At 38.1% G+C, this 23,913-nt stretch overlaps 2 protein-coding genes and 1 long non-coding RNA gene across 3 annotated transcripts; all 3 read left to right on the forward strand.

The window, feature by feature from the left end:
* Positions 1-4,529: 4,529 nt before the first annotated feature.
* Positions 4,530-10,475, forward strand: LOC136351109 (peroxidase 1-like). The gene is made up of 3 exons (XM_015768831.3): positions 4,530-4,812; positions 9,248-9,673; positions 9,788-10,475. Exons 1-3 carry the CDS (start codon positions 4,591-4,593, stop codon positions 10,208-10,210), a joined length of 1,071 nt encoding a protein of 356 aa, XP_015624317.1. The 5' UTR covers positions 4,530-4,590; the 3' UTR covers positions 10,211-10,475.
* LOC136354908 (uncharacterized) lies at positions 4,820-9,247 on the forward strand. The gene is made up of 2 exons (XR_010738770.1): positions 4,820-8,254; positions 8,411-9,247. It is a non-coding gene; the product is annotated as an uncharacterized lncRNA (long non-coding RNA).
* A 6,966-nt stretch (positions 10,476-17,441) lies between the features above and the next one.
* On the forward strand, positions 17,442-23,138 carry LOC4326969 (peroxidase 1). Its single transcript, XM_015787434.3, has 3 exons — positions 17,442-17,777; positions 21,617-22,030; positions 22,576-23,138. The coding sequence occupies exons 1-3, from the start codon at positions 17,553-17,555 to the stop codon at positions 22,996-22,998; spliced, it is 1,062 nt and encodes a 353-aa protein (XP_015642920.1). The 5' UTR covers positions 17,442-17,552; the 3' UTR covers positions 22,999-23,138.
* The last annotated feature ends 775 nt before the right edge of the window (positions 23,139-23,913 follow it).

A 23,913-nucleotide genomic window follows, 5' to 3' on the forward strand; every position in this document is an offset into this window, starting at 1 on the left:
GCGTTGTGCGGCGCTCGAACTAATATTTCACGCTGTAGAGCGCGGAATAGTGCTACCGATATTTTTAACGCTAAACAATCATACTATCAGAATTTGTTAAATTTTAATTTTAATGAAACTAATTTGGTGTTATATATGTTGATAAATTGTTCTATAAACTTAATCAAACCTAAAGAAGTTTTACTAGAAAAAAAAGTTACCTACAGCTCATTTTGTTTCCTCCATACTGCCAAACATGATTACTCTATGAAGACTTAAAATATGAGATGTAAAACATGCCGATTATTATCTATAAGAAATGATTCTACGTATTAAAATAAACTAAGGCATCCACTATATATATAAAAAAAACTTAAACAATAAATGGAACACTTTAACCATTGTGGAAGCTTCATGCTTCAAAAATTAACCTTAAACACAAGAGAAAAAAATACAATTATTTATTTTTCTTGTTTGACAGTGATCACACTATTTTTTTCTCGTGTGAAGGAGAGTTCACCGATCGAGAGATGACAAAAACACTATTTTTGAGGCTCAATGGGATACAGTAGGCCCACCTTAATTAATTCCACTCCACAATGATAGCCTTTGTAGAGTTGGCGTTAATATGCCAAGCATGTACCGGATCCAACCTTACGGTCAATTATTGTAGACCCATTGAGTTTGCCATAGTACAATTAAGATGCGTGTAACTGAAGAAAGTGTACCAAATACAAATCTCAGGGTGGAAAACTGCACATGTTGACATGTGGTAATGCACACCATATGCATAAGTTCAAACACTATGTTAATTATATATGTAGCTCTATGCCTCTATATGAATACACAAAATGTAAGCACAGCTGTGTTAATTACCACAAAACCAGCTTATAGCTTGCCACGTCAATCAACTTCCTTTTAATTTCTCGAATGCCTCCTGATGTTGAATTTTGTACGGACTGTCGACAATGGCTCTTACCAAATCGATGAAGCAACTTTCACTCAATCATTCCGGCCAGTTCGTCGTCTCTACCCACAAAAAAAAAATTCCAAATCATGTGCTAGCAAAAGTAAAAGCAAACAACAATTCTAGTTTGTCAACAACGTGGATCATGCACCTCTCTATTAGATTTACATGAGTCATTATTTGACAAACAGAAGCATTTAGTCGAGTTTATAATAAAGCAAACCGCAAAGGTGTGCTAATATACTGGATGTGATAACATAGGTCGAATATCTTTTTATCACATCTAATTTTGAATAACAAAATTGTTTGGAAAGAAGTACGTGACTATTTCAATAAGAGGGTTTGTTTTCCATGTATCGCCATGTATATATCTCTAGAAACATGATACAATGCACATGAGGGAAAAAAAGTAGTATTCACTGAAATGACGAACAATATAAAATGTGACTTCCTTTAAGAAAAAAATTCCAACACCTGTCGATAGCGAGGAACCCGTAGTGACTTTCTCAATATCAAGATATGATGGTTTAGTCTTTTGAAGACGCTTATAGAGATATGGTGTGCGTATGTGCGCTTATAATGGTAGGTGTGAACGTGTTATGAGCACCTACGTTGAAGTGTGTTTCTTAAAAAAAAAACTGTGATTTTCTTTTTAAGAAAAATCATACTACTACATAGGGATTAAAAGGACTATTTCAATAAGCTCTAGATGTGTTCTTTCTCATTTTCGAGATACCATTTTCAGTATATATATATGATCACTTAACTTAAAAACCGGTATCACTACGGGTTAAAAACAGCATTACTACCAAGTCATAAGTAGGAGATGTGCTAATGATAAATTCATTCGTCATCATATAGACCTCTACTCTCTCTGTTTCCATAATAGGTAGGTTTATTTTTAGATCATCTCGTTTATCTCAAAATAAATTTATTTGTAAATAATTATTTTATCGAAATTTGTGAAATTAGTGAATAAATACATTAGATGTAGTTAAAGTGAGAAATAATTAATTAAGATTAGATAAAAGAGGTTATTCCAATTTTTTTGATGTTGTATTGATATTGTGTGGATTGGACGTAAAATAAACATATACTGTACATGAGAGTACATGAAGGCCTTCATATGATGCCAGGCAAGGTGACATGTGCAGATATTCCCAGGTCTGACGCACGTACCAATCCCAACCCAAATACTGTATCTATCTCGATCTCCTCTCAATCGCTGCGTCTGTGCAACAAGCGGACAAACGCAAACTTGGCTAGCTTGTTGGAACAAGCAAACGACCGATATATCCATTTTTATATATCCATCAAGTACTTAATCACTTAATTAATCAAAGGGTTCCATGCTTGCCACAAGCAACCGAGCAGAAACTTATCAAAGGCTAAACTTGCATGCCACTGGTCGGCACGAAAACGAGCAAAAACCGGCAGAGATCTATCAGCATGTGGATCAAGACAATATGGTACACTACATATTACTAATATAGGACACAATCAATTAAAGGGTCACAAAGCAGACAGATTACTGTAGATATGAAGTAGTATTAGATTAGGCGCGCTTATCCATATATGTTGAAAGAGTGCAAGAGAAGGATCGATCATATCTGATAGAACAACATAATCATTTTTGCCAACCTTTAGGAAAAGAGAGAATATATGAACTGATCTGTTAGGCTAGATTACATACACCCTTTTCTGAAAACACCCTGTGTTTTTCTTTGTCAACAGTGGATGTTAACATGATCATGTTCTGCCACATGTAGGAGTTGGGAATCATTCATCGGACTTCTTCTCTGTACCATGCAAATGTCTCCCTCAAGAGTCAATAAAGATATCGACATAGACTGGAAAAAGAAAGAGTAAAATAACAGAAAGAAGCAGAAAACCAACTAAAGTGACAAACGAAAGCTCTTCTTGTATCTCCATGCATGGAAACTAACGAACAGTAAAGTGCATGAGCATCTAATGGGCAAAACAAAAATTTGTTAAACCGTACCTACTCAAATCGCCTTTTTTGTTTGGCTTCCTTCGGTAGTTAGATCTGATGGTACACATTACAAATTTGGATTGTAGCTTTTTCCCAAGTGCATAATTAACCATGTCCATGCAAAAGCAACCATGCATACAAAAACATAAAGCTTCTATTCCTCTGTTATTTTTCATTCAATTCCACCCGTTCCAAAATGTAGTACTTTAGCAATGAAAGCAATGATACACTCTTCATTGTATATGTTTAAAACAAAATATTTTCTAAAATATATATATGCTTATGAAAATTATATCATAACAATCTGTTACTATTGTTTTTATATTTTAAGCCTGAATATTTTCCTTGCATTAGTGAGTTAATTAATTCATTTCTTTAAGGTTGATTGTATTCTTTCAAACTACTTGCTCGGTTCCATATTAATTAAGTGAAATTCTAACATTGAAGAATAAATGCCCCTCATTAAATGGATGGGGTTAAGAGTGGGAAGGTACGTACGTAGAGAGTAAGATGAGAATAAATTTGACTAAAGAGTGGATCGAGGGAAAAATTATGAATAAGGTGACACTTAGTCCTACAATAGCACTTATTATGAGATGGAGGGAGTAGTAATTAAGGAAGCTAGCTTGGTAAAATTCTAGGTCCAGCACTGTGCTTACCTGTATAGAAGCCTCAAGGGGAACTTTTATAAGCGGACGTACATGTAAGTTAAATAACAGTTGGATAATTTTTAGCTCGCAAGATTAAATCAGTGGAACAAAGAAGGCTAATATATACTCCCTCCGTACTCATAAAAGAAGTCGTTTAGGACAGCGACACGGTCTCTAAAACACAACTTTGACTTCTTTTTTCTATAAAAATATTTATTAAAAAGTGATATATGTATACTTTTATGAAAGTGTTTTTCAAGACAAATGTATTCATATAATTTTTATATTTCAAACTCAATAACTTGAGAGTTATTTATGATTTATATTCCCATGGTTTGAGTTAAACATTGTCCTAAACGATTTCCTCTATAAGTACGGAGAGAGTACTCTCTCTGATTTTTAATATTTTTAATAGATGACACTATTTAACTTTATAAATCATTCATCTTATTAAAAAAAGTTACGTATTTATCATTTATTTTGCAGGTGTGACTTGGTTTATTATTAAATGTGTTTTTAGCATAAATTGCATGTTTGCATATTTCAAAAAAAAAACAAATGGTCATATGTATATCTAAAAATCAACAATATCATCTGTGGAGGGACCTTTTTTAAATTACAAGAGAATCAACAATATGTACCTTTTTTAAAGTACATACATTACACGGAATCTATACTTCTATCTCTGGGAAAAAGAAAAAAAAGCTACATTAAATTAAATCAAACAAAGCAAAAACAACATGCAACCATATGGCCGTGTTGATTGTATATGGTGGTATCCTACTATCCTAGCTACACTTGATATAGCTTTTGCCAAAGACTCCTTCAATTCATCATGCTCCCACTCCCCTAGAGAACTGTGTGCGATGAGATACAAAAATCACTGGAATCTAGTAGTACACTATAGTTCTATATAAACCCTCACATTATTGTCCAATGTGTGGTCTCACACTCTCACCACAGTACTAGCTTGCCAGTTAGAGCTTGCTTGGCAAAAAGATATGGCCGGTCAGCGTGTGGTGGCCGCGGTGGCCGTCGCTCTGGGCGTGTGCCTGCTGCAGCTGCCGGCGGCGAGCCGCGGCCAGCTGCAGGTGGGGTTCTACAACACCAGCTGCCCCAATGCCGAGACGCTGGTCCGGCAGGCCGTCACCAACGCCTTCGCCAACGACTCCGGCATCGCCGCCGGCCTCATCCGCCTCCATTTCCACGACTGCTTCGTCAGAGTATGTTTCCTCTTCTTTCTCTTTTCCTTTCCAAGTTTAGTTTTAGTTTTTATTCAAATTAACTAGATCGTCAGAGAAAGCGGAAGAAGAATTCCGTGGTGCTATATATTTTCATCTCTAATTTAGAGATTTTTTAAATGCAGTCTACTGTAAATTATAGCTAGGGAAAAACTCTACAGGTGCAATAATGCAACTAAGGTTTTTTTTGCTGTCAAACATGATAGCGAAATCTTGAAAAGTCATAATCCGTCATCAGCTAGTGAACCCCAGCATACACAAGAGAGGCGTAAAGTCCTCTCGAATAGCAGAAAAGATCAAAGTAAAAAAAGTGAAAGCTAGCTAGCTCTCATCAAGAGTCGAGTCAAAGAAAGCGTCCAGATAAACAGGATAGCTAGAAATGACATTAGATGTCGACACAGCCAACACACATTTGTTCCGTTATTCTTCTACCTGCTCGCCCACCCCAATATTCTCCACTGCATTTTTCTCCTTCGACTTTTCCTGTCCTTCACACGCAGATCTCGATGGCACGGAAACAACCCTTAATATTTTTAATCCTTTATTCAAACACAACACTCAAACTGTTATAAAACAATTTAACAACATTTATATATTACTCCACAAAATCGTACATCTAAACTACACATACATCGAAGAAAAAAAAAAGACAAATCCAATGTATTGATAATACCTAGCACTATTCACGCCTGAATTTATCTTGTTTTTATCCCGATGTGTAAATTAATATTAGAGTTATTTTTAGCGGATTGATAAATGTCACTACTTTACATTCTCATTTTTTTTCTAAAATTTTTCACAATCATTCATATTGAATTCGATTTAAAAAGGTATGCCCGCAGGACCTTCGAGGGATTAGAATCAATTGTTGACAATGGCATCTCACGCATGTTCTGTCTGGTCGATTTCACTGTGCAAATGGTCCAGCTAGCTAGGATAGTTAACTGAACTGTATAGTACTCAGACTGTCCAAAGAATAATCTAATTCTAGTTATGAATCTGGATATGCAATCAGGATTTGTCTTTCTTTTAGATGGGGATCGATGTACATCGTAGGTAGGGAACAGGTTATTCATAGTTGAATCTGTTCAGATAGTGGATCCATGCATGGCAACCTGAAATTAATATGGTTGCTTGTACTCATGTCCATGCTCAATTGTCGGCATCTCGTCTAGATTCTACTACTAGACAGATTTCTGGGAGAAATCATTATATGGAGGAGATCGATGCCAGTTAGAGATAGTGACTGGCCAACTAATTCGCTGGACTTTTCTTAGAAAAAAAACTAACTCATCGTCGTCAGACATAAACGTGTTCAACTTGAACCTTTAATTAAGCCAGCAAGTCGGAAACCGCTGGATAAACTACGGGATACGGCTAGTTTTTGTGAGCAAAACAGATTACCCACTTCGTAGAATTGCACTATGTTTTTTTGGTTTTGCTAATTCACTTGTTAGAGTGCGCAATCTGATCCACCAACCGTGGGCCACCCAGGTCACATTGGGTCTGCTCCATCACAGACCCAACCGGAACCACAACTTTAAATCCTGAGCCTACACAACCAAAAAGACTAGTCTGATGGGTGAGAACTGTCCATACCTTTTAAGTCATGCTCCCCCATCATCAATTACCTATGTGGGACTAAACCTAACAATATGATAGATTTTTGAGTTTCTATCTTTCACTTTTTCATCCACATGATATTGCATCAATATTCGTGTTCTTCAAATTACACTCAGTTACATAGCACTTACACTCAGTTATATATACAACACTTACACACTTAATTATGTAGCACTTGCACTAAGGCACAATGCACCAAAATTAGATTTTACAACATTTTTCCCTCTAGATTTACGATTTTTGATATGCTTATGTCTTTTTTGGGGTTATTTCAAATAAAACGGGCTATATCATTAGTTAAAAATTATATAAGATTTAGAGCCATAAATTTGCAAGATTAATAGGTATTGCCTTTTTTTAAAACAAAAGTTCCAATATGTTTAGAGCATGGCCAGCATATATCCAAAACTGAGACTCCTAAATCTCTTTTTAGTAACCTCTAAAATTTAAGACATGAAAACACCTTTTCTCCAAAGAAATAGCGTACCAACATGTTAGTGATATGCCCTAGAGGCAATTATAGAGATGATTGTATCACACACTATGTTTACATATTTATCCGACTTTGTTCCTTAAAATAGATAAACTCATTATTGGTTAATGAATATGTGATTCTTTCATGAGACTCTTTATGTTGTGTGTTGTTATTTCTAAAGGATCCCTGATCAAATATCATATGTGGAACAAATATGTTTAGATAATCAGCACATGTATTAATTGATGATCATGTCTCATGGATCATGGTATAGAGATACCAAATTAATAATATAGACACATGTTGGTGAAAATGTTGTTGGATAGACCCAACATGAGACACTGCAAGAGCCATATGTGTTGTATCATCAGTGATCTCATTTAGTATTGGTGTTGAATTCTTAGACCTAAGATTATCATGGTTCCTAACATGTGTAGTAGCTTACTTAGGGACTGCTAAACGCTACTCCGTAATTGGGTAGTTATAAAAGTAGTTTTCGGGTATGCTATGAAATATGTAGTGGGATATGAATAATCAAGATGGGATTTGCCCCTCCTATGGAGAGATATCTCTGGGCCCCTCAATGTTGTAGATTATGGAAGTGCATGGCCATGCCAAAGGTGATTGAGGAGTCAATCACAAGTTATATAATCTATCGACAGGTTCGAGTGAATGATTGAGCTATTAGAGGATGGCACATATCTAGCCTTGAGCTTAATCGATATTGTGAGGCAAAGGGGTTCATACAAGTATACACTAGAGGTTCAGCCGATATGATTTTTATATATGCCCGGTGGGTCAATACGTTCTGCTAGGGGCCGTTGTTGACGCGTGGACCGAAAAGGAGTTTTCGGGTTACAACCGAGTTTATATGTACCTACAGGGTCGCACGTTTAATGGGCCGGAATAAGGGGATTGGATAGAGATCCAATATGAGCTTAATTTCGGATAGGGATCCAAATAGGAGTCCTACGGGCCTTGGAGACCCGAGTGATGGATCATATATATTCGTGAGGGGTGTGACCGGCGGAGGCATTGCATCACGTGAGAAACCCTAGCCATCACTTCCCTCCCCGAGCAAAACCCTAGCCGCGCGCGGGTGCTAGCACATCTGCGCATGGCGTTCCGTCCCTGTACGTGTGGATACCGGTAGAGGCACCGCTGGTTTGCGGTGCTGATCGGCGTGGGAGTACGGCGAGGAGAACGCACGAGGAGGAGAAGGTCGAGCCGGTGCGATCGACTACTTCCTCTACATCGACGCGCGCTACTTCGCGAGAGTTCCTTCGACTTCTCAGCGTCTTCTTCTGCTGCGCAGCACGTCGAGTGGTAACGATCTATGATCTAATACTTGCATGGTTCCTGATTTACGCGATAGAAAATTTTAATTTATGCTATCATAGTCTACGCGTATCCCAACACAACATAATCATTCTCTCCTCCGCTGACCACTCCTACCGGGTGTTTCCGTCTACTCTTGGGCAGTGCACGTACGACACGATCTCCTCTTGACGCCGCGCGCGAGTCCTCCTCGCGCACAGATCGGGAGCAAATGATCTCTCTCCTAGATGTGGGGAACAAGAAAACCGGGGTTAGAAATTTGAATTATTGAGCGCATAAGGAACAATTGTTTGAATTTAATTTCTCGATAAAAATATCTAAATTTCAGGAATGCGATTTATTTTGAGATTTTGTTGGTGATTCGCTTTTAGCGATCTGCTTGTTGGCTTATCACTCCTAACTAAAGTTTAAATTTTAAAATTGATTTTGGGTTTTATTTTTCTTCCTAGTCTATTTTGCAGCCTACTAGGTATTTAAATTGCAAATAAAATAGATATAAAAATTTTTCTATTTTTTTATTCCTTCATACTTTTACAACTTAGGACATGCGCAATGAATATTACCCAACTAGTTAGTAAGGTGGGTCCTATGATCTAGAGGTAGTAAGCGGTAACAATTCTCACATGCTTATATGAGTACAGTGATAAATAAAGTGGGTCCACCTAAAAAATATCCATCCCAACCCTTTTTTATCTAGATCCTGTAAAAATATTTATATTTTATTTGGTTGTTGTCGGCAATAGCACAAATACCGGGTAGTAACTACTATCTCTTTCCACGATGTTTACTAGGTAGTAAGCTTGCATTAAATGTTTGTTACCTGGTTTTTTTTTGTCACATTATGATTGCTCTTATGAACCGCGCGTATCTCAACCGATTCGATTATATTCTTACCAAGGTAAACGAAGTCTCATATCTCACCATTTTACAGTAATCAACAGTATTTTTTATTTACTTTCTTGCCGGTTTTGTGGGTGTCAGGGTTGCGACGCGTCGGTGCTGCTGACGTCGCCCAACAACACGGCGGAGCGCGACGCGGCGCCGAACAACCCCAGCCTCCGTGGCTTCCAGGTGATCGACGCCGCCAAGGCCGCCGTCGAGCAGAGCTGCGCGCGCACGGTGTCCTGCGCCGACATCGTCGCGTTCGCCGCCCGCGACAGCGTCAACCTCACCGGCGGCGTCTCCTACCAGGTCCCCTCCGGCCGCCGCGACGGCAACGTCTCCGTCGCCCAGGACGCCATCGACAACCTCCCCCAGCCCACCTTCACCGCCGCCCAGCTCGTCGCCAGCTTCGCCAACAAGTCGCTCACCGCCGAGGAGATGGTCGTCCTCTCCGGCGCCCACACCGTCGGCCGCTCCTTCTGCTCCTCCTTCCTCGCCCGCATCTGGAACAACACCACCCCCATCGTACGTACATAGATCGATCGCCGGCGACGGCGACGGCGACCTCGCGGCCATTGACCATTTCGCCATTGACGTACGGCTCACATGGCGGCGGCCGGTGTGTTCGATCGTGTGCAGGTGGACACGGGGCTGAGCCCGGGGTACGCGGCGCTGCTGAGGGCGCTGTGCCCGTCGAACGCGTCGGCGACGGCGACGACGGCGATCGACGTGAGCACGCCGGCGACGCTGGACAACAACTACTACAAGCTGCTGCCGCTCAACCTGGGGCTCTTCTTCTCCGACAACCAGCTGCGGGTGAACGCGACGCTGGGCGCGTCGGTGAGCAGCTTCGCGGCGAACGAGACGCTGTGGAAGGAGAAGTTCGTCGCCGCCATGGTCAAGATGGGGAGCATCGAGGTGCTCACCGGCAGCCAGGGCGAGGTCAGGCTCAACTGCAGCGTCGTCAACAACCGGTCATCCTCCTCCGCCGCCGGGATGGAGACGTCGTACCACTACTACTCCGGATCCACCATGTCCGTCGACGAGGTCGCGTCGAGCTGATCGACGACGATGTACAACCTGTTTGGTGTTAATTAGGATGTGTGTATCCCACGAGGTCACGACGATGTAGAAGCCGGGAAGGTCAAAACATTAATTCTATGATGTATGAAAAAAAGCGTGTCTATGTAAAATTTTATATATTTGTCTGCATACATGCATGCATGCAGTATGCGAGTTATTTGCAGTACGTGTCATTTAGTTTGTAACGCTTGATGCAACCATGTTCCTTTCAGCTTATCAGTCCATTATCTCCACAAATTATTAACGGCACGCTTTTAAAAATACAGTTTCTCAGAAACTTTCTACGTCACCATTGTTTAGACCACCAATTCTAAACATTTTGTTAGGTTGAGTAACATATAACAAGCAGGGTGCCCCATGCACGCTAACACCCATATATATAAAATTATGGAATTATTTCTACACGTAATTTTCTTTAAAAAATATTAAATATTCATCTCTTTGTCTTAGGATTTGGAAATATTGAACCTTATTATCATTGTATTTTCAATTTTATATATCTACTATCTTAAAAACGGAGTCGTTCTCCTATACTTTAATTCTTTACATCCCATTTATTGCTTGTGTACCCGCCACAACTTCTATTCATCTTACTTAAACCTTTAAAAACCAGGTTCTCTTTTTATTTTGTTTAGAAGTCTCGTCAAATGAAACCATCCTACTCTACGGCCCATCACTCGACTTGCCCTCTTAATAATATATTAGAATTTATTTTATTTTTTATTCTGGATTTTAATTAATCTCATGTAGTGTTCCAGATAGTATTTTCTTTCGATATTCCTTATTTTTAAATTTAAATTTTAGTTATTTCTAAATTTTATTACTACTTGAACTTCCATTTTTATTTTTCTAATTTTGGAACTTATTTTTATTCTAAATTTTAATTAACCGCATATCGTATTCTAGATGGACTGTTTTTTTAATATTCTTTATTTTTAGTATAAAATTATGTTATTTCTAAATTATATTTTTACTTGAACTCTATTTTCCTTTACCTTCGATTAATATGAATATTTTATACCGACTTTTAGTTATGTATAATTTTATTTTTACTTGAACTTGTACTTTGTGTCAGGGTTATAGATACCACATACCTAATAGTATTTGACTAAATCTCGGCAGGACCCACCACGTACCATGTCCTATACGGAAACAACCTACGGATATAGGAGGAGTTCCGGATAAGGAAAGACAACCAGAGTTCTACATGGAAACGACAAGGACTACTCGGATTGTATCCATATTGGTTTCCCTAGTTCTACTTGGACAAGGGGACACTTATGGGTATAAATACAAGACCCCCTAGGAGGAGAGGAGACACGACCATCTCAATCAACACCCACCACAATCTACGGAACAACAGAAGCCAACATACGCCAAGACAAGACGTCGGCTATCGACTTCAGGGATAAGCACGGCTAGTCCCCTACGGTGTCTCCGGATACTGTCAAGAGAGACGAAAGCGCTATCTCTGATCTCGCCGGGCACGGATTCGAGGAGGAAGATTACCCTATTGTCGACTACGAGTCAGACCTTCAGACCGCCATGTCGACAACAGTTAGATAGGCTACCTAAATATTGTACTGGTGTGATTATGGTGAATAAGAGCAATACCGGTTTTGGCCAACAGGATGTAGGGTTATTACCTGACAATTCAGGGGCCCGAACCTGTATAAAAATCCTCGCCTCCGTTTCTTTTACCTCAGTCTCGCGTATATCCTAGCACCGACGATCCCCATAACATGCAAATACTGGAATCGTGACATCAAACGTCGACACTTTGGTTTTCTAATTTTAGATTTTTTTTCTAAATTTTAATTAATCTCATGCTGTAATATGTGTACTGTTATTTTAATATTCCTTATTTTTTATTTTGAGTTTTAGTTATTTCTAAATTGCACTTCTACTTCAACTGTAATTTTAATTTTTATCTGATTAATGTGAAAATTTCTAGCCTCCATAACAAACGTTATATGCTTACTTTCAATATTTTCTTAATAATCTAATACATAGATATTTAATCCACTCCTATATAAATAAGTAGATTGTCCATAAGCTTTCACCGATATTTCATCTAAGAAGAACAACACCATGATGGATGATGGAACACTACGAACACATCGTAATCTACCAAGGCCCCATTTAGAATAAGGGAATTTCATACCTTTTTTTATAAAAAAATAATACTTCTCAGGTCAAAAATATTTTATATTTAGGATAAGATTTACTCAACCTTTTAAAACATTGACTATAAATAATTTATTGATTAGATGCTTAGTTTAAAAAATGGTATGTGTACATTTACTTTGAAAACTATTTTTATAATAAATTGAACATAGTATTAGATTTTATAAACATGTTCTAGTGTAGAATTAATTGTCAAAGTTTTTAAGAATCATGGCTAAACGTCAAGTATTTGATAACTAGCTCGAGTATATATTATTTTCGTATGGAGATTAAAATTTAAGTGACACTAAAGTCTAAAAAGACCTAACTGGAGAAAACTGCACAGAAGTTGACATGAGCAGGAGAGCAAACATATGACAAACGATTGAATGGAAGAAACAGTGAAGGAGCAGAGGAAACGGCTAACTCAAGAAAACTAGTACCAGCTGGCAACGTACGGAAACGAAGAAAATTAGCACAGTCGTCCTGGCTGCGTTCGTTTGGACGTTTTCCCAGCGAAAACGTCCAAACGAACACTGTAGATTCTAACTTTTTTTTTAACTTTTAATTTTTTTTATCGCATCGAATTTTCCTATACAAACAAACTTTCAACTTTTCTATAAAAATCGTTCCAATTTCTTCAAACTTTTAATTTTGACGTGAAACTAATTAAACACAACCTAAGCTAGCGTACTGTTTAATTTCTAATTCAATAAGACAATGGATTGATTGTTGGGTCAAAACAAATATCACAAGGACAACTATTGCAGAATTAATATTAATCTACGACCTGCAGAAAGTATACCACTTTCTTTCCATTTTCAAAATTCAGGGGTGAGTATAAAATACGCATTTACTATATATAGGCTCACCTCCCGTGCACACAAAATAGAGTGATGCATTTTCTAATGATTAATTAAGTGTTTACTATTTTTTTTTTAAAAAGATTAATATGTTTTTTAAAGCAACTTTTGTATAGAATTTTTTTTCAAAAAACACACCGTTTAGTAGTTTAAGAAGAGTACGCGTAGAAAACGAGATATGTGAGTTGGGAAAGTTGGGGAAAGAACTCAGCCATAGTCCTTCATAAAACATTCCACAAAATACATTGAGATTAAAAAAAACTTCTTTAAAAACCAAGATTTTTCTCGATTCTCTTAGGAATGCAAATTTCTATGAGAATCCTACAACTTCAGAGTTTATACAGAAGAGTACTTTTAAGATAATATATTATTGGCAGGGTTACATTGTACCTTAATTTTCATGCACTGAAAAGAAACCTATATCCTACAAATTACAAAAGAATCAATATAGGTAGGAGAGCAAATAGAACAAGCTAGCAACTATTGAAACAAGAAAAAGAGAAACCGTAAACAAAGATATTGACAGTGAGATAACAATTCAGCATGCAGTAAGGCAATACGACCTGAGCTAGCGTATACGACCTTATTTCCCATTTTCAGAATTTAGAAGTGAGTATAATAGTCCTTTGAAAAAAAAATAAAGACGATACTTGTTAATGAGGAATTGATTAAGGCTTCTTTAGAACATGAGAACTTTTCCTACTTGTCTTCGGAACTTCAACGAGATGGAATCCTGCTCGAGTTTACAGTAGAGTGCTAGCTTAATAAAACGAACTTTAGGTATAGGGTACAAAAAAAACCATCATAAACTATTTCTACATTGAAATGGGAACGATCGAGGTGTAGAAACAACAATCAATGTTCCCGACTATATATACATGCATATATATGCCTGTAAGCAAAAGTGGATATTCCCTAGGCTTCATTTTCTCTTTGATAAGAACTTATAACCACATATATATATAGCCGCAAAATAATTTTGGGAAATTGATCGCTTCATGAGGAAAAGATATTTATTTATTAGGGGGCTCTAACTGTGAACTTAAGGTGGTTGCATGGTCGTCCCTCAACGACACGTCATGGGAACAAGGAACCTTGCATCTGCTTCTTTCACAATACGGATCAGAAAAAGCTGTATGTCATTTTACTTTAACTTGGCATTTTCTCCGCAATACTCCATCTCTCCCAAATTATAAGGTTTATACTCCCTTCGTTATAAAATATAAGGCACAACCACCCTTATTATAAAGACTAAGAAACACTTATTATCATCTCCTAGTTTGGATCACCATAATAATATAATGCATGCATATAATAGAATTAGAGATCTTGAGAGTAGATGATTTTAAAAAGTAATAATTTAATGGAGAGGAGGTGCTAATTAATTGTATGTATGTATATATGCCTTATATTATGGAACTAAAAAAATAGTTGTGTCTTATATTATGGAACAGAGGGAGTATTATTTTTGCACGGTTTTTAATAACATACTTTAACCAGTATTTTATTTCATTATATGATCCTAACAAATATGGAATTAGCATCACATGAAAATACTTCAAAATATGAATCCAGTGATATAGCATACATAATACTTAGTATAGATATTATGCTAAAAAAAATATGCTCAAAAAAATTAGTATATATATATATATACTTAGTATGATTATTAGCCAAAAGCTACCGAGTTTGATTTTCCTTAAAAAGGGTGCCCTATAATTTGGGACGGAGGGAGTATTTATTATTATACATCGACAATGAATGACCTAACATTCACTTTCTTTTCGGACAAAAGGCTGGTCGATGATTTAATTTGTTTATAGTGATAAATTAAATGCTATATATTTAAGACAAATAAATAGTTTAAAAATAAACGGTATAAACACGGCTGGCATTTATAGAACGTTAAATTTTAGCCAAACCATACTTTTAAAAAGTGACACTAATAATCGGAGGTAGTAATAGAAAAAAATAGACCCTAAAATAACCATCACTAGTACATAATCAATTTTGCCGGATGAGATACGCTTTAGGTTAGGTGGATCATAACTACTACTACATACAAAACTGGATCCCCTAGCAAGGTTCAAAGACTGCGTATGAAAATACCCCCTCTCTCCCCCATACTTTTCTCCCCTCCTCTCGCTCCTCCCACAAAGTCCCACTAACTACTCTCCAACTTCTATCACTCCACTCCCCACTTCTCCCGCTCCCTCTCATTCTGAAGTTCTTCTCCCACTCTCGCAACAAAGCGACATCGGGAGAGGGAGGTGGGCTCCAGTGAGAGCGGCAGTGACTGCGGGCTCGGGCAGTGACGGCGTGCTCAGGCGACGGCAGTGGGCTTGGATGAGGACAGCGGTAGGTGAGGACGGCGGGGTCAGGCGAGAGGGATCCTTCCGGTGGTGGCGACAGGAGGAGTGGGTCTGGCGTTCCCTCTTCTCATATGCGGATCCTGTCACCTCCCCCCCCCCCCCCGCCCCCCCACCCATGTGTGTGGATCCGCCGGCTGCAGTAATGAGAGGGGCGAAGACCAGATTGGCAGCAGTGGCCTCTGGTTTCTAGGGTTAGGGTTTCGATTTTTAGATTTTTTTTTTCGATTTTTTTTTCACGGTTGGATGGCTTTTGTGCTTGCATTCAAAAATCTAATTTTTACATGCGGATGTTTTATCCACATGTAAAAGTTTGATTTTTTAGACATCTGAATGAAGACGGGCCATCCACCCACGTGTTAAAATCGTAAGAAAAAAAATCGATTTTGTAAGTAGTGCAGGTACCTGCGTACAGTCATAAGTCCGTGAGTATCTGCCACTGACGTGTCCAGCAAACTTAACACTGATCTGACCCGACCAACACGCTGCGGTTCGTCGGTTGGCTTCACGAATTCGCTTTCCTACAGTGTGCAGTGAGAACACATGAGGTGCCAAATTGCCCATCCTCTCGATCCGTACCATCTTATATATAAGTACTCCATCCGTTTCGAGAAATTTGGCACCGTTGACTTTTTAAGTACGTGTTTGACCATTCGTCTTATTAAAAAAATTTAGGTAATTATTTATTCTTTTCATATCATTTGATTCATTGTTAAATACACTTTTATGTACACATATAGTTTTACATATTTCACAAATTTTTTTTAATAAGACGAACGGTCAAACATGCGCTAAAAAATCAACGCGGTGTCAAACATTTTAAAACGGAGGGAGTAGTATGAAGTGCTCCGTATGATTGGTTAATTATTTACATATTTCAAGGGGCCAGCTATGAGCAAGTATTTAATAGTATAGCCCACTACTAGCTCCAAATCATTTATAGCTAATATAATAGTCAATTCATACAATAGTTGCTTACTATACTATTAATACCTGGTCTCACCTGTCATACACACATTACGTCTTGAAGTCCGTGGTGCAGCTAGCTACATATCTGTAACCCGCTGCTCTTCTCTCTCTTCTTTTAATTTATCTCTTTAAAATATGTTTATAACTGGCTTATGGACTGCTATTGTACCTGCTCTAAGCGATTCACTCTGTTTCAAATCAGTTATTGGCCGTATTTAGGGGAGCTTAAAATTCTGAGAATCTAATGGTTGGTAGCTAGCTTTTGGGAATTTAGAGTAGCTGTGTTTTTCAGCTTCTAGGTTCTAGTTCGTTTTTTGAATTTTACAGCTACAGATTCTTAGAATCTGTGTAGCAATCATAGACTATTTGGGAGAGCTAGAGATTACGGGAGAAACTACGATAATTAGAAGTTCTCCCAAATAGGCCCATTGTTTCACGATTATTCTAAGTCACACATACGTAACTTTGACTAGTAGTTCCTACAAATTAATTTATAATGTCATAAGATTTATATTTTTCAGATTTACCATTTTCTTATAATAAAAATAGTTTACATCTTTGGTTTTAGATTTACAATAAGAAATGATTTCATAATATATACTACACTATGATTTCATAATAGTTCATAAGTTGCTAAACTATATAAATTTTTAATATTGAAGATTAAAGTTAGAACATTTGACTTAGACAAAGCTAAAATGATTAGTAAATTTGAAGAGTAGTAGCTAGCTAGCTACGACCTTTCTCTCTGACGCTTTTCAATGACAAAATCAATTAATTATCACTAGGATTTTGAATTAATCGTGATCAACAGGAGAGCTAAGTAAGCAGATACTGCAGCCAACCTCTCTATAAATGCCGGTGATAATGGCTACCATTTCGAGCAATATAATCTCTCTCTCACAGCTGCACAAGTGGTAGCTAGCTTACTCTAATTAACCTTGGTTGTAATCCATGGCGAGCTGCAGCAAGTGGCTGGCCGGGCTGATGCTGCTGGCGGCGGCGCTGGCGTGCTCGCTGCCGGCGGCGAGCCGGGCGCAGCTGCAGGTGGGGTTCTACAACACGAGCTGCCCCACCGCCGAGGCGCTGGTCCGGCAGGCCGTCGTGGCCGCCGTCGCCAACAACTCCGGCCTCGCCGCCGGCCTCATCCGCCTCCATTTCCACGACTGCTTCGTCAGGGTTCGTCTCTCTCCAACTCGTACATGTAAAATAAAGCTGCAGCTTGCTTAGTTAATTAACAGCAACTAAACCTTAATTTGCTTTGAACTGATAATTAGGACGAAAAGGTTTACAGTAAAGAAAACTGCAGGGAATTAACTTTTATTAGCTTTGATATAAAAAGGAACGGAAACATACATATATGCATGCTTGTTTACATCCCCTTTTTTCCAACCCATCTCCCTCGTTTTCCACACGCACGCTTTTTAAACTGCTAAACAGTACATATTTTTTAAAAAGTTTCTATACGAAAGTTGCTTTAAAAAATTAAATTAATCTATTTTTGAAAAAAAATTAGCAGATACTTAATTAATCACGTGCTAATGGACCGCTCCGTGTTTCCGTGTTTATTACATAGCTTCTATTCTGGTCGATCATCTGTACCTAAATTGATGCATCCTTGGTCGATGGAGTTAGGTAGCAGTCCATATGTAGTATTCCCTCTGTTTTCTTTGTGTTTGTTCTGAGTTAGATTTATTTAAGTTCAACTAAGTTCATAAGAAAAAAAATACAGTAACACTGAAAATGCTAAATTAGTTTTATTAAATTTATTATTTAATATATATTTTAATAGTTTGCTTGTCATGTGTTAAAAATAATACTATTACATTTTTTCATGAACTTAATTTGGTCAAGCTTAAAAGAAGACTGACTTAGCACGGACTTATAAGACGGTTTATAATATAAAATGAAAGGATGCTCATTGGTCATAATAAAACAGATTTGTTATATAGATGTTGGAAGAGAGGATTTTTCCTAAAAATTAACAAGAAAGAGAAGGACAAATCTAGCTACTCGCCTCGAAGGGGCGGCAGCCGCCAGTTAGGGTGTGTTTGGTTGGGTGGATGAGTTCTGGATGGGAGATGGCAGCCCGATTTTTTGTGGTGTTTGATTGGAGAGAAGGGTGGATGGGGCAGCCTGAAATAGGGAATATTCCCTCAATGTGCTGGATGAGTGCGATTTGGCTGGATGAAGCCATTCAATTTTGGTATGGGTGACGTGTCCTATTCTGATTGGTTGTGGTTTGTTTGATTTTCTGTTAAGCAAGCTCCAAATGATTTTTTTCTCCCAAATCGTTTACCTAATTTATGATTTGATTACATCATTACATTTGTTACAATTATATCTTTAAAATAAGATGTCGGATGATTATATTTTGATAAAAATATATATAACAAATGGGTCCCACTAACTTTTGTCTTTTCTCATACATGCTATATCCCTCCAACCAAATAAGAAATTGGATCGCCATATACATACGAACCAAACAAAAAATTGGATCACCATATCCAACAAAATATAGATGGTCATATCCTATCCATGTATGATCCTGAACCAAACACACCCTTATACACTGCACCGTAGAAAAAAAATCCATAAATCAGTTTTATTAATTGCATCAAAAAATAATTGTTACCTAATCAATGTGAACCGCCGGAGAATGTACGGTGACAATTCGTTTGAACGGTAGCAAGGATACTCGTATGAAGATCGATGCTTTGGGAAGCCCAAGTGTGTGTTGTACACGATTTCTGGATTTCAAGATACATAGACCTTTCATGGAAGCAGTATGAATGCTGCCAGTTGGACAGTGATAGATCGATTATATTTCTCCATTTTGAAAAAGAGATTGTAGATTCCGAATATCCATTTTTGTATCAAAGAGTACTAGCTAATTGTACCAGAATTACTTGAAAATAATGTTTGTCCTAGGTCGATGGTGATTGCTCGGCCATTCTAGCTAATCAAACAGGTGAAAATATGTGGTTGAAATCACATGCTAGCTTAACTTGCTGGAACCTTGAAATATTTTTCATTTAAAAGTTCTAAGAAATAAAAAACAATTTCCCATATGTAGGGAGGTTGATACGTATTGTGAGACAATCATAGAAAGTTTCGAGACCAAAGTCTACTTTGCTTGTGACATAGTTAGCAAAAACGAGATGTTTCAAGAAAAAACAAATGGTAAAGAAAGAAAAATTACGGTTCTTAACATAATACTTTAAGGTACTTCAATTTTGTACGAATTAAAAATGATACCACGAGGTACTAATACTTTGAGGTACCATTTTGCACCAGAAAACATATGATACCTCCCTATACTTTTTGAAGAATGATAATATTATTCACAATGGAAAATATAAATTTCTAGTTTTTATCTCTTTTTTTTTGTCGTCTGCCAGTTTCATATTAAAAAATGAAGTTAAGTTCCAGCTTAAAAAAAAAGGAATATGGAGTTAAGTTTCCTCTTGAAAGGTTGGTAATATATGTGAAATATGGTTTCGAGAACATTTTAGAGACTGGTTTAATTTCTTGGCTGTTCCAAACTAGATAGTGATTACCGCCGTACACAGTTACAAATTTACACATCACAGACACATAACATAGGCCTAATCAACAGCTATCTAATTAATTTAGCAGTGATGTTGTACCTTTAGATGCTGTGCATATGATATGCCGAGTTCGCAAACATGATATGTCAAGGTCTTCTTCAACTTGTATGGCATACTTCCTCCATCCCATGAAAACCAATATAGTACTAGATGTGATACTCTTAGTATTATGAATTTGGACATATCTCTGTCCAGATTCATTGTATTATAATATGTCACATCCAATCATAGATTTATTTTTTTAGACGGAGGGACGATTTTGCTATATATTTGTCGATAAATTTTTCCCTAAAAATTTGACAGATGTAATTACAGTACAATCGTAGTGTAATTTTGGGAAAAATTTGTCGACAAATGTATAGGTAGTCCCTATATTAATGTTTTTTACCTACTCATTTATAAGTGGTTTCACGGGTCTACTCACTTGCATCTGTGTATAGTACAAACAAATGGATAACCAACCCATTTATTTGTATTATAAGTGATTTCACAGTTGATTTAATTCCACTTGCATACTTAGCCGGGACCCCGGGACCCTGCTACGTGCAAAGAGCACACGAATTGATGTTTCCCCGGTTTAATGGGGTAGCTATAGATACATCAATATGTGAACGGATTAATTAATTGGATGGACGGCTGCTGTCGTACTTTGTTTGCTTATCTATATCTAGATTGACCAACATTTGAGGATCACGAGTACTTACTACGAACAATCAGACATGGTATATATTCGTTTATAACTTTGCATATAGAGATGGGGTAATACCATGCATACATATATGCCATTGATCACGTTGAGAAAGGAAGAAATATTTATCGGCCTTAACTCAAAGCATGCGTTTGCCATCTTTCATCTAGATCTAATAATTCTATCTTCCAAGTCCCTAATTATGGATGGGAGATAGGGGATCTTCCATTTGCAAAAGAAAATCTTAACTACTATGCTGAGATGAAGGTGTAACAATATATTATAATTTATTACTAACTTAGCACTACTAGGGATGATTTGAGTTTTCCGTACTTACTATTATATCTGCGTCGAATATATAGACTCATGCATATACATGTAACATGTTAATCAGGAGTATTTACCTATCTTTTTAGACAATATGAAGGGCCTGTTCACTTTGATGCCAAAAAAAACCTTACCAAATTTTGACAATGCCAAAATTTTGGCATAGTTACCAAAATTTGACAGCAAACTAAATGTAGCTACTTTTTTAGCAACTTTACCAAAATTTGGTAAGATTGAAAATGGCATCAAAGTGAACATATCTGAAAGTTATATATATATAGTTATTCCCATATTTATAGTTACTACCTTCAAAATCTTATTTTATTCATTTCCAAAAAACTCTTATTTAATTATTAATTTAAAAAAAGTTTATTTATGTCGTCATTGGTTAGGGGTGTGATGCATCAGTGCTGATCTTCTCGCCGAACGGCACGGCGGAGCGCGACGCGGCGCCGAACAACCCCAGCCTCCGGGGTTTCGAGGTGATCGACGCCGCCAAGGCCGCCGTCGAGGCGGCGTGCCCGCGCACCGTCTCCTGCGCCGACATCCTCGCCTTCGCCGCCCGCGACAGCGTCAACCTCACCGGCAACTCCTTCTACCAGGTCCCCGCCGGCCGCCGCGACGGCAACGTCTCCATCGACACCGACGCCTTCACGCTCCCCGGGCCAAACCTCACGGCGACGCAGCTCGTCGACGGCTTCAAGCTCAGGAACCTGACCGCCGAGGAGATGGTCATCCTCTCCGGCTCCCACACCATCGGCCGCTCGCACTGCGCCTCCTTCCTCTTCAAGAACCGTGAACGTTTGGTACGTGAGAAAAGAAAACTTCTGCATTAAATGATTGCCCTTGTTTTTCATGACGCCAAAACGATTATTATTTTTTAGAAGACTAATAATATAGTATATAACACTTTATGAGCATACAGTTTAAATTTAATCAATAGACTAAAAGCAAGTTATAACTATTTAAGATGATATGATATACCCTCCGAAAAAAAATCAAACCCTCTGTGTCCAGATTTATCTATAGGGTTTATTTCTTTTAGGACGGAGGGAGTACGCAAGAAAATATATATATATATATATATATATATATATATATATATATATATATATATATATATATATATATATATATATATATATATATATATATATATATATATATATATATATATATATATATATATATATATATATATATATATATATATATATATATATATATATATAGACACACATACATACATACATATACATATATATATATATATATATATATATACACACACATACATACATACATATCTCTACTGATAGTATACGTGTGGTGATGATTTTTCCCGGTGTAGGCGAATGGGACGATTAGCCCGGCGTACCAGGCGCTGCTGGAGGCGCTGTGCCCGCCGACGACGGGGCGGTTCACGCCGATCACGACGGAGATCGACGTGAGCACGCCGGCGACGCTGGACAACAACTACTACAAGCTGCTGCCGCTCAACCTGGGCCTCCACTTCTCCGACGACCAGCTCATCCGCAACGCCACGCTCCTCCCCTTCGTCGACGCCTTCGCCGCCAACGAGACGCTGTGGAAGGAGAAGTTCGTCGCCGCCATGATCAAGATGGGCAACATCGACGTGCTCACCGGCGCCCGGGGGGAGATCCGGCTCAACTGCAGCGCCGTCAACCCGTCCTCGTCGTCGTCGTCGTCCTCCGCCGGGAGGATGATCGAGACCGTCTTCCCCGGCGCCGGCGGTGAGGTCGCCGCGAGCTAAGCTATACCCTTGCTGACCATGTAATATACGTCATATATATGATGATAATGTAAAATTAATAATGCATGACACGCACTTGCACTGTGTGTTGTACGGCCAGGGCAAGTGTGGTTGGTTGATGAAGGCTTTGTTTGCACCTACTTGATGTGTGTAGTGACTCTGCCATGAACGATGCACGTATACAAGTATATAATTAAGATGGCCGGCAGCTGGTAATAAGTAGAACACCTACCAAGTTACCAACTTACCATGCATGAATAAATGTTCATGCATAAATTACGGCGCTACTCATAATTCACCAAAAACATACGTGTACATAGAAAAAATAGATCAATGGCTATTCAAAATAAGTATGAAAGACTATGTGTATCTGTCTGTGTTCTTAATTCTTTCATTTCACAAGTATATTAAATAAATGTACACTATATATATATAGAAACCTGTTTTGTACTGGTTCCCCAACCAACCCTCTTTAGGTTCTCATGAAAACCGGCACTAATGTCCTTCCACGAGTAAAAAAAAAAAAAGGGCCAGCTCGAAGAATCAAGCCGAGCCAATGCTTTGAGCGCCACTATGAGATTCACATCCACATCCATACCCTCTAATCAATCCGCATTCAAGAACAGGTAAAAAACATAAGACCAAACATCACATTGGATTAAACTTGACAACAAAATAGATTCGTCAATAAACATCATATACAATATTAGATGGATTCAATTACATATTCAAAACTAATCCCCATTGTCAAGAACAACATTGTTACACACATTCAATAGATCAAGAGCACCAGCACCAGCACTAGATTGGACTTACCACCTATGTTACACAACATCAAGAACACCAACACCAGATTGGAGTTACCTCTGTCGTTGTAGAGGAGTTGTCAACGCCATCATCCATCTCCATTGCCAT

This window comes from Oryza sativa, chromosome 1 (assembly GCF_034140825.1).
Source record: "Oryza sativa Japonica Group chromosome 1, ASM3414082v1".
NCBI lineage: Eukaryota > Viridiplantae > Streptophyta > Magnoliopsida > Poales > Poaceae > Oryza > Oryza sativa.